This window comes from Platichthys flesus, chromosome 3 (assembly GCF_949316205.1).
Source record: "Platichthys flesus chromosome 3, fPlaFle2.1, whole genome shotgun sequence".
Classification (NCBI taxonomy): Eukaryota; Metazoa; Chordata; class Actinopteri; order Pleuronectiformes; family Pleuronectidae; genus Platichthys; species Platichthys flesus.
Genome location: NC_084947.1, coordinates 23,194,458 through 23,206,967, shown reverse-complemented (window position 1 = coordinate 23,206,967; position 12,510 = coordinate 23,194,458). Strand labels below are relative to the sequence as shown.

The following is a 12,510-nucleotide window of genomic DNA, read 5'->3' as shown; positions in this document are numbered from 1 at the left end:
AAAAGAACTCCATTGATCCTGAGCTAACTAGACCATTAAGTCCTTGACGTGTGCTTACTAGAAACTTGAACAAAATCGGACGCACATTTAAAATAATTTTGATAAATAAAGAATAAAAGGTATTAAGGTTACCGAGGAGGATAGAGGGCAGAGAAAAGAAGCAGCGTCTTAGTAAACCTCATCATCTCCCATAAATGACGAGTTGGGAAAAATCTATGAGATGGTTTAAGATAGTTCAAACAAGCCGAGGCTTCTGCTCCAGAGATAAATGATTTTCATTTGTCAGGCATCGCTGCATGTTTACATTAATATGTGAGTGTTCATATACATTATACACACACACACACTGCCATTTCAGATTTATTCCCATAACCATATATCAGAGTGAAGGGCTTGTCTTTGGAGGCAGATTTCACTAACACACACACACACACACACAAACACGTATGTATATTAACGTTTGCCTGCATGTGCTATAATTGAAACAAAGGATTCATTTCAGCTTACAGGAGTGTCAGCGTACACTGACCGACATACTGCAGTACACTATAAATAAATAAATTATGAATAATAAAAGTCCTTAAAACATTAACAAATATAAACACTGACTTTTAAAAAATCGTAGAAGACTCCAGTTTTGGACATTTAACATGTATGTTATTTTTATTATCTCACAAGTACACGGAACCTTCATGACTAAGATTGCATGAGAATACTCAGTAAACTATATATTCAATAAACAATGCGGTTAAATAAAGAGAAGAGATGCATGAAAGGAAAATTATTCCCACATTTCTGTATCCATGCACTGGGGTCTGTTTGTGTGTGTTTGTGTGTGCGTGTAGCTCAGTTGACCAATCCTGCTCGAGACTGAGGTTAGTTCCGCCTTTCTCATAAGCATACAGCACAGAAATGTGGGAATAAATAAATGAGGAAATAAATAAATGTGGAAAAATATTTAAGACATTTATTTAGACATTTCTGTTCTTATTTACATATTTATTTCTGTAGTTATTTATGCATTTATTTATTTATAAATTTATACATTTATTTATTTATTTATTTATTCTTAAGTCATGTATGGTCCTCCATATGTTTAGCCTGGATGCCAGACGAACTTAGCCCAGCCCACAACATTTTTGGTCGGGCAGTTCGGTCTGGATCCGCTCCATTGGGAAAAAATTATGCCCCGACCGGGCCAATAAGATTGTCAGGGCGGGCTTTATACGATGATTGACAGATGATCAACGGTAACGTAATCAACCACGTCATCAAAGTGCCCTTGGGTTGAATTCGTTTTCAACAAACATGCCTGCTGCTGGAGAGCTGAGATGTGTAGATGCTGCCATTGAGTCTGTTTTAGAAGACATCGACAGCGTATTCAATCTGAAAGAGGAACAGAGAACGTGGAGGCGACGCCAAAGCACCGCGCTAATCCCTATCGCCCCGGCGCTTGGCTGTTCACAACGGACACTGAAGCGATGCTGAACCGCCAGGCAGCGCTAATAATATCACCCATTGATCCAGTAGATCGCTGCACGGCTTTGTGCCAGTCACACCGGAGGCTGAAGCACTGCGCTGCGCCACGGCTGCCTCGCGGTGCTTCAGCCTCCGGTGTGACCGGCACAAAGTTTTAACATGGGAGTGGATGGGAGACAGCTGTTATTTAAGGCTTGGCGCTGCGCTGAAGCGTCCGGTGTGAACCCGCGTTAGTAAATAACTCTGATTGGTTGTAGGTCTATCCAATTGAGCGAAGAGGAATTTTACTTCATGGTCAGTTGAAACACGCCCCATAATGAGAGCTCACATTCTGACTAGAATTGTGAGTCTGACAACGTCAGGCTACCATATGTTAGTACACTGCAACCAAAATTCTGGCTGCTGATTGGCTGCGCCTCTTCCTCAGTGTTCTGGGTGGATGAATCATCAACATCCGCCTTTGGCTGCTCTTCAGAGGAGGCAGCAGTGTTGTGCATGAACGAACGCAAAAGAACGCGTTCATTGAACACGTTCACTTTTGCGAGAACGATGAACTGAACGCACCTCAATTACAAATAATGAATTTGAACGGTGAACACGTTCATATTTCAGCGTCCTCGCTTATATACGACAGGAAACTTCTCTCTTTATGTGTAACTTTATTAAAGTCCAGCGAACACGACACACTTCTTGTTGTAACTCCGACACTCCTATCATCCACCACTGTGTTCTTCACTCCCCTTCCTCATTCACCCTTGACATGCCAACTCATCAGCCAATGAGAGCCTGTCATGCCAGGTAACTCTCCAGCCATTGGTCTTGAACTGTCACTTGCCCCACCCCGACTGGTTCACTGACCCTCTGGAAATCCCAATACTTATTGACATGGTGTAGTTAGCTGAGCATAAGTCATAACAAACACATAGCAGTCAAACAGAACATAAACCTAACTACCAGTCCGTTACAATATTATCTGAGGTCTAGCTAAAACGTTACAGAATGTTTTCCTTCTCCTGAGGAGAAGTGGTTCACACCGGGCGCGGTAGCGCCGCCGAAGCGCCGCTGTTATCAGCCTGCAGTAAAAACGGCATTTAATAATTTTTTTCAAGCATATACTTACTTGTTGTTCCAAAATTAACTGCAACAGCGTCCCAACATGTGTCATTTTTTGTGTTGTCTTTATTCAACATGTTCCGAGGATCATACATCTCTGTACTTCTCCACTTCAATTATTAATTTAATCCATGTTGACGAACTTCTCCGCTGTTTGCTCCGTTAAATGTCGGGTGTCGAGGGTAAATTACGTATTCTCCACTCAAACCTATGTGGAGAATACGTAGCCCCCCCTCTCTCTCTCTCTCTTTATCTTTGACTGCTTGTGTGGCTGTAGTGGATGGGCAGAGGGGGACATTTAATAATGTGTTCGGTAAAAGTGGTAAAATTAAAACTCCAGGACAACAAAGGGGGAATACAAAGTATGGGATGCATATTTGATAATTTACATCATATAAAATATGTCGTCAATATCGTTTAAAATCGTTTTTCAGTGTGTTTCCTGTCGCGACACGCTCGCATCAAGCGGAAAAAATAGACTTGACGCCGAAACGATCGCTGAACGGCGCGAGGCAGCCGCGGCGGAACGCTACGCTTCAGCGTCCGGTGTGTTCAGCACATCGATTTAACATGGAAATGGATGGGAGCCAGAGGATTGGCGCTGCGCTTACGCCTCGCTTCGGTGTCGCTTCCGCGTCCGGTGTGAACCCGGCGTAACCTGAACCAAGTAACACGACTTCGCACTACGTTACCCATGATTCATCGCACACACACATGCACACCAAACAAGCAACGTATTCCAAGTGTTTTCTTCTCTGGCCAGTGTCTCGGCTCCGAGCCGTAGTCTGGAGTTCGGCTCACGGGTTATCTTGGCTCGCTGTCTGGCCGGTAACCAGCCGTCCGGACCGCTCCGTGAAGAAGGAGGAGGACATGTTTCTTTACTTGGAATGCGGCCACTTCATTTCTCGGATATACAGCAAGAGCAACACTCGCATCACCTCTAGGTGGTCCTTCACTTCGTTATAAACACACTTTAAACGTCTCTTCCCACAATACCCAGGTGCACTACGTCACACACTACAAACTTTCCTTAAAGGGGCAGGCCATACCTGCAACACAACAGCTCTGGTCTCTTACAAAAATGGCTCACTTTCCACCTTAAACTATGAAATGAACTGAACTATGAACTAGTTCAGAATTTAAATGGTGAACTATGAACGTGAACTATTCATATTTACTTGTGTGAACTGAACTTTGAACTAGTTCATGAGAGGTGTGAACTTGCACAACACTGGGAGGCAGCACCTACGACCGGCTCAGTTTGAATGGATGTAAGGGTGTGGTGTGGTGTGGATATTACCAGAGGAGCAGATAATAAAGATCAGCTGATTACAAATCCTATAAAGACCCGAGGAAGAAGGAAACGTCACTTGGACTCTGACGAGACTTCACTGACAAACATGTCAAAGGAACAAACCTGTGAGTAAAACTTAACATACGTTTGTTCACACTGGATTTAAATTATCATCTTTTCTCTTTCTCTTTTTAACATCCTCTTTTCCAATGAATGAGATTTACAACAGTCAAGTATTTACACCAATTCTAACTTTAAACCTGAGTATGAACAGAATGTGACTGATTTGATGGAGGCCATAATGACTAGAGGAGAAACCATTAAAATGCTTCCACACTAACTTCACGGGACAAGTTGTTCCTACTTGTTGACCCGTGTGAAAGCCAATCAGCAGAGACGGTCTGTTTTCTGAAAAGCGGAGGTTTGACATGTTTTATTGTTGAAACCGTGTAATGGAAAATTCCACTGATCAATGTCCTTCTACTGTTTTGACTGTTTTCTGTGCACTTAGCTGATGCAACCTCAAGGTTCATGCCCTCACTTGGTAACCGACCTTCTGTCGACCATTATCTATGCAACTGGCTGCTATGAGCCATGTGGGTGTAACCCTCTGCAGAGTCAATCATTAAACCTCTAAGACAACTCCTGTGTGAAACTCATTATTTCAACCTGATATAGTTTAACTCTGCGGGTTAAGATCAGAGGAAGTTGCACCATGTGAAGCCTGATGAGACAAATTGTAATAGTAAATGTGGTTTAAAACATGGGATTGATTGACTTAAACTTTGTTCATGTGTTTGAAATTCTCCAGCAGACCCAAAGGACTCCGTCAGGATGGTTCTTGTTGGGAAAACTGGAGTTGGGAAAAGTGCAGTAGGAAACACCATCTTACTGAAGAAGGTTTTTAAATCATCAGTTTCTGCTTCCTCAGTGACGAAAGTGTGTATGAGAGGAACAGGGGAGGTTCAGGGCCAAAAACTGGAGGTTATTGATACTCCAGGTCTGTTTGACACAAGTCTGAGTGAAGAGAAGGTGAGGGTGGAAATCGCTAAGTGCATCATAAATGCTGCTCCTGGACCTCAAGTGTTCCTGATCACTGTCAAGGTAGACAGATTCACTAAAGAAGAACAGGAAACAGTGAAAATCATTCAGAAGCTGTTTGGAGAAAAGGCTGCATGTTACACCATGGCCCTGTTCACCTATGGAGACAATCTGGAGACAGACGGCATCTCCATAGAAAACGTCATTTGTGAAAATAAGGATCTGAGTGACTTCCTCCATCAGTGCAAAGGAGGATACCATGTTTTTAACAACAGAAATAAAGATCCTGCTCAGGTCCATGAGCTGCTGAAGAAGATCAACACAATGGTTGAGAGAAATGGAGGAAGCTACTACACCAACGAGATGTTCGAAGAGGCTGAGAAAGCTGTAAAAAAAAAGACAATTGAGATTCTGAAGGATGACCCAAATAAACACCCGGATGTCGCAAGATCTGAAGCCAAAAAACAAGTGTCAGGGACTGTTTCCGCAGTCAGAATTGGAGCAGGGGTTGGAGGTGTTTTGGGAGCAGGTGTTGGAGGTTTTATTGGAGCGCCGATTGGGGCGGCACTTGGAGCAGGAGTGGGATATGTGGCTTCAAAGTGCGTTATACAGTGATATTTAATATCAAGGAGTCATCAGCTCATTGCAGCTAAATGAAATAGATACAAATTAAAAAATCTAAACGTGAAAACAGTATTTATTCATGTTTGTAAGGTCAGAGTGAACTTGAGTCTAAGTGACATTTTGTACCAATTGCGAGAAAATTGCCTCAAGGCGTATTTGAGATGTTGAGAATGTGGACGTTGTTGAGATATCTATGTTTCTCTGTGTCTTGTGACTATATTTTACCTATATCCTGTGAATAAATATTAGCTGCATAATCTAGATAATCAATAATGCTTATGCTACAACTGTTTCTTTTTGGGATGATGTCTATCTTTTTGACTCAGACACAGGGTTTGCACAACAAGCACAGGTTCTCAGGAAGAGAGAGGTCATGTCAGAATTAATACAAAGAGATGTTTCATGAAACGTGGTGAGAAAAAGATATGAAATCCTCCTCTCTGTCTAATCTGTCTCTCTCCGATGTAGCAGGCTCCCTGTTGGCCAAGGCCACAGTAGTGGGACACCTGGTCAGTTGAAAGTGATGTGCTTGCAAAAAACTGCACTTTGAGGAAACAGTATACATCTGGCCAATAACTGAATTCTCTCAAAGAAAAAGAACCGCCTCTGTGATGCCCCCTATGTCTGTATAAAAACTGTGGACTTAGGATGTGGGGGGTTTCTTCTCGACATGATCCAGTGAACCTGGTGACGTGTCCGTCAGAACCCCAGAGACTCTCTGTAAGTATTTCATTGTTTTACAATAAATGTTCAATTTCCAGAACTTCATGTATAAGTGTCTAATTATTCCTTCTCAAATCCTGGATCAACAAACACGCTTGTCCAATCGCCGGAGGCGAGGTCAAATTTAGTGCCTGGCGATGACAACGTACCAATGGACGTACTGACAGAGGGACAACCCAAAAACCTAACACCCCTAAAAATAATCATGGAAACACTTTAACTTTGATTATAATTTTTATCAGAATGTGTTAATGTCGAGGAGCTGAGATGACTCAAACAAATAAAGTTTGGTGCCTAAATACAAGTAGCTCCTCGACTTATTTACATCTTTCTACAACCACTTACACTGAGACCTGTTATAAACCAGTTATCATTCAACTAACCCACAACCTGAGGTTCCACTGGCCTCGTATCATATGAACATTAAAAATACAGTCATGTATCTTTCTCTTTTCTGGTGTGGTTGGTCTCCAGGTGAAGATCCTCTGAGGGACAGAAGGTGAGACACAGGTGAGACAGAGCGTGAGACAGAGCGTGAGACACAGGGGAGATAAGATTAGATCAAACTGTATTGATCACGCACCAGGGAAACTCAGTTGGTACGCCAGGATGAGACAAGAGAAGAAGAAACGTAAAAGGAATATAATAAAAATTACAATTAAAATAATAGAGCATACATGAGAATGTACATCATAAGCACCTTTTCACAGCTATTGTTTTTATGAAATATGATATATATAAATATATATTATGACTGTACGAGCAGGTCAAAATCTGTACATAAACACAAATTAAACTGAAATAGTGTGAATAGACTGAGCAGTGCAGTATTATATTTTTCCCTCTGGTAGCTGTGGGAGCGGTGGAGGAGAGACAGGTTTCACTGTAAAACTTTGCAAACAAATATTGAGATCAGATGATTCTGCAGAACAACATGACCTCATTCTCATTGTCGATCCAGAGGAGGCTGAAAAAAGAGAAGAAGGCAAAGAGGAAGCTGCAGGGGGCGCTAGATTTTGAGTTGAGGAGGAGAGAGCGCTCAAACACTCACACCCCGTCACAGGTGAACAGATTCTTTGTCATCATATTGTCACAAGCATAGATATATATATATATAAAGGCTAGATGTCTCGGCCAACCGCGTCGAACGTCCGCTCATGGCGGCCATCTTGCCACAGTGAGCTCGCTCACCCATAACAGTATGTTGTAGTGGTATGTACTTTTTAAATAACCATAACTTGCTCAATTTTCAACCAATTTTTAAATGGTTTGGTTTATTATGAACGTCAGAGATTTAGTTATGACACTGCATACTTATGAATAATTATGTTATTTTCTAAAAAAAAAGAATAATGTTCTTTATAGGTACAAGATTTCCCTTTACAAATATACATCAATACATATATTGACGTATATTTTATTTCATTTAAAAAATACATGTTCCACTACCAACACAATGTTATGGGTGGGCGAGCCGGCTGTGGCAAGATGTCCGCCATGTGCAGACGTTCGACTCCGTTGGCGGGCAACCAGGACGAGACATCTAGCCTTTATATATATATGGTCACAAGTGTTTGTAAAACAACATGGCGGCCTCCATAGGGAGAACCGGCTCCAGATGTAAGTATAACTTATTTAAATAGGGCTATTAAATATAAAGCTTTTCGCTAAAAAGGGCAATTTAAGGGCAAAGAAAAGCACAATCCGTACAATTTATTATTATTTAATTAGTGAAAACATCACTAAGATAATTTTATATTCAATTTCTGCCAACAGATCCTTTCACCTGATTGTTACACACTGAATCTTTAAAGAAAGATCCTGTCACCACGGTGATGAAAGACAGTGCCACTCGCAGGGGAACGAGTGGGTCTACTGGGAGGAAAATGTTCATGGTAACTTTCCCTCAGAGCTTTTCATTCCCTCAGTCTTTGTTGAGATAGAACCAGAATTAATCCTAAAGGCCCAGTTTGTCTCTTCACACAAACACACTCACACACACACACACACACACACACACACACACACACACACACACACACACACACACACACACACACACACACTTATTATTATTATTCTTTTAAAACATATGCTTGACAAACTAATTACTATGAATTTTATTTTTAGCTAAATCCTACTGGTCTATGTCTTAAATAGCTCAGAGGCAGTGATGAGACAGTCTGTAAAGCTAAGCCCAGTAATTCTCAAACTGTGTGCACAACACTGCACAGGGAGCCACTGCAGAGGGGCTGGAGCGACGCATGCGGCTGCAGAGCCGCGGGTTATGACCCCTGGCTACGGCGAAAGAGCGATTTGATTACTGCTCCGCTGTTAAAGAGATGCGGACGTCACACATTAGTTTGGCTATAATATTAGTTCCACCTCGCATTTCCCCCTCCCGGTCGCGCGAACCACCTTTTATGCCTGTGTGGGGGACGGAACCCCGGGGTCTGTGTGTGTATGTGTAGCTCAGTCGACAAATCCTGCTCGAGACTGAGGTTAGTTCTGCCTTTCTCATTAGCATACGGACACAGAAATGTGGGAATAAATAAATGAGGAAATAAATAAATTTGGAAATATAATTAAGACATTCATTTAGACATTTCTGTTCTTATTTATGTATTTATTTCATTTTATATTTATTTATTTCTGTATTTATTCATTCATACTTAAGTCATGTATGGTCCTCCATATGTTAGTACACTGCAACCAAAATTCTGGCTGCTGATTGGCTGCGCCTCTTCCTCAGTGTTCTGGGTGGATGAATCATCAACATCCGCCTTTGGCTGCTCTTCAGAGGAGGCAGCACCTACGACCGGCTCAGTTTGAATATTTGTAAGCGTGTGGTGTGGTGTGGATATTACCAGAGGAGCAGATAATAAAGATCAGCTGATTACAAATCCTATAAAGACCCGAGGAAGAAGGAAACGTCACTTGGACTCTGACGAGACTTCACTGACAAACATGTCAAAGGAACAAACCTGTGAGTAAAACTTAACATACGTTTGTTCACACTGGATTTAAATTCTCATCTTTTCTCTTTCTCTTTTTAACTTCCTCTTTTCCAATGAATGAGATTTACAACAGTCAAGTTTTTACACCAATTCAAACTTTAAACCTGAGTATGAACAGAATGTGTCTGATTTGATGGAGTCCATAATGACTGGAGGAGAAACCATTAAAATGCACTTAGCTGATGCAAACTCAAGGCTCATGCCCTCACTTGGTAATCGCCCCTCCTGTGAACCGCTATCTATGCAACTGGCAGCTGGTTTGATAAATGTCTCTGTAACAGTGGTGCCAGAACGCAGACGGTCCAGTCAGCTTTCTATTTCGTTTCCTGTTCATCACTTTGTATAAAAACCTTCCTTTGGTTGCACTCTGAGCCATGTGGGTGTAACCATAGATATATATATAAAGGCTAGATTTCTCGGCCGCGTTGCAGGCCAACAGTCAAACGTCCGCACTTGGCGGCCATCTTCCCACAGGCAGCTCGCCCACCCATAACATTGTGTTGGTAATGGTACATTAACTTTTTAAATAAAATAAAATAAAATAATTCTTGATGTATATTTTTAAATGGAAATCGTGTACCTATATAGAACATTATTCAATTTTTTTGAAAATAACATAATTATTCATAAGTATGCAGTGTCATAACTACATCTCTGACATTTATAACAAATCGAACCATTTAAAAATCGGTTGAAAATTTAGCAAGTCATGGTTATTTCAAAGTACGTACCACTACAACACAATGTTATGGGTGAGCGAGCTGCCAGTGGCAAGATGGCCGCCATGTGCGGAGGTTCAGGGCCAAAAACTGGAGGTTATTGATACTCCAGGTCTGTTTGACATCAGTCGGAGTGAAGAGGAGGTGAGGGTGGAAATCGCTAAGTGAATCATATACGCTGCTCCTGGACCTCAAGTGTTCCTGATCACTGTCAAGGTAGACAGATTCACTAAAGGAAAACAGAATACAGTGAAAATCATTCAGAAGCTGTTTGGAGAACAGGCTGCATGTTACACCATGGCCCTGTTCACCTATGGAGACAATCTGGAGACAGACGGCATCTCCATAGAAAACGTCATTTGTGAAAATAAGGTTCTCAGCGACTTCCTCCATCAGTGCAAAGGAGGATACCATGTTTTTAACAACAGAAATAAAGATCCTGCTCAGGTCCATGAGCTGCTGAAGAAGATCAACACAATGGTTGAGAGAAATGGAGGAAGCTACTACACCAACGAGATGTTTGAAGAGGCTGAGAAAAAAGACAGATGAGATTCAGAAGGATGACCCAAAGACTGAATACGCAAGATCTGAAGCCAAAGAATATGTGGCAAATGTAGAAACCGTTCCCTTATTCATTATTGGAGCAGCGGCTGGAGGTGCTATTGGAGGGGCTATTGGACGTTTCTTTGGTACCAGGTGGTGGTTTTATTGGAGCGCCGGTTGGGGCGGCAGTTGGAGCAGCAGTGGGATATGTGAATCCAAAGTGTGTCGTACAGTGATATTTAATATCAAGGAGTCATCAGCTCATTGCAGCTAAATGAAATAGATACAAATTAAAAAATCTAAACGTGAAAACAGTATTTATTCATGTTTGTAAGGTCAGAGTGACCTTGAGTCTAAGTGACATTTTGTACCAATTGTGAGGAAATTGCCTCAAGGCATATTTGAGATGTCGAGAATTTGGACGTACCAACAGACGTACAGACACAGAGACAACCCAAAAACCTAACCACCCCTGAAAATGATCATGGAATCACTCTAACTTTGATCCTAATGTTTATCAGAGAATGTATCATATGTCCCAGGACATGGTTACCTACTGAAGAGTTTTACTTATCACTTCTCACGTGATTAATGACGTCACACATGTCATGTCGCCATACAGTATGATCGACTTGCACTTTTGGATATACGTTCGTCGTTAAAGACGGAGTTTTTCTCAACTTACCAGAGTGCTTGCTGTGGCTCCTTTGTTCTACCATCCGATCTGTTTACAAATACGCCGACTGAGGAGAAAGAAGAGAGGGAAGCACGCCGGTATCCTGTGCAGTTCTCGGACGAGATGCTGCAATCCCTCGTGCCGAGCATTCTACTCACGAATGTTCAATCCCTGGACAATAAAATGGACAATCACACGCACGGATTAATTTCCAGCGGGACATCGCAAACTGCTGTGTGCTGGCGTTCACGGAGACCTGGCTGGATCCTATGGTGCCTGATTCTCCGCCACTCCGGCCGACTTTCCATCTACCGGCAGGACAGAACCTCCAAGTCGGGTAAGAGCAGAGGTGGAGGGGTGTGCTTGATGGTTAACTCTCGCTGGGGCACGGATGTTGTTGTGCTTTCTACACGCTGCTCACCAGACCTGGGGCCTCATGTACTAAGACTTGCGTGGATTTCATACTGAAACTTGGCGTACGCCAAAACCCAGAAACTGTCTTACGCACAAATAAATTCAGATGTATCAAAGTGTGCGAACGCATGGATCCAAGCACGTTTCTTTTGTACATCTCAATCAACGTGGAATTGAGCGCACATGCCGACGTGCCAAACTCCTCCCTGTCCACGCCCTCATTTAAATATGCAATTTCATTTAAATAGGCCCCTGGACCTGAGATTCACCTCTTAATCCGATCACCTGGCACCATGAACAGAGTTAAAAAACGCAACTTCACGGAGTCCGAGCTCGAGATTTTGCTCCACGAGGTAGAAATGCGCAAGCATATGTTATTTGGTACCCTGTCAACAGGGATAAATGCTAAACAAAAGACAAATGAGTGGGAGCGTGTTTGCGAGGCCGTCAATGCAGTGGGGTCTCAGCAGCGCACACACTCTGAAATTAAAAAAAAGTGGTCAGACCACAAGGTGGAGGTGAAGCGGAGGGTTTCTGCCCACCGCCGAAGCGTGACCGCAACAGGTGGGGGACGGGAGTGGGGGAACTCTCCCCCTTCGATTTGAGAGTGGCCGCTTTGATCGGTGAAACAGCTCTCACCGGAGTGGTGGGAGCCCATGAAGGGGACACTGATCATCCCCAAGGTAAATATGCTGAATTCATAAATGCTGTAATTATACTGGTCATACAATTGGCTGCTTACAATACACATAAGTCGTGCGTAAAGATGCCAGGATATTAAAGACTTTGACTCGTGTTCTATAACTTCTATTAATCTTTTATTTTTGAATAGACAAGCAAGGAGAGGGCACGGATTGCTCCGTCGGC

At 42.5% G+C, this 12,510-nt stretch overlaps 1 protein-coding gene across 1 annotated transcript; it reads left to right on the top strand.

The window, feature by feature from the left end:
• Positions 1 to 3,868: 3,868 nt before the first annotated feature.
• On the top strand, positions 3,869 to 6,525 carry LOC133933098 (GTPase IMAP family member 9-like). Its single transcript, XM_062380065.1, has 2 exons — positions 3,869 to 4,011; positions 4,698 to 6,525. The coding sequence occupies exons 1-2, from the start codon at positions 3,993 to 3,995 to the stop codon at positions 5,540 to 5,542; spliced, it is 864 nt and encodes a 287-aa protein (XP_062236049.1). The 5' UTR covers positions 3,869 to 3,992; the 3' UTR covers positions 5,543 to 6,525.
• Positions 6,526 to 12,510: the final 5,985 nt, after the last annotated feature.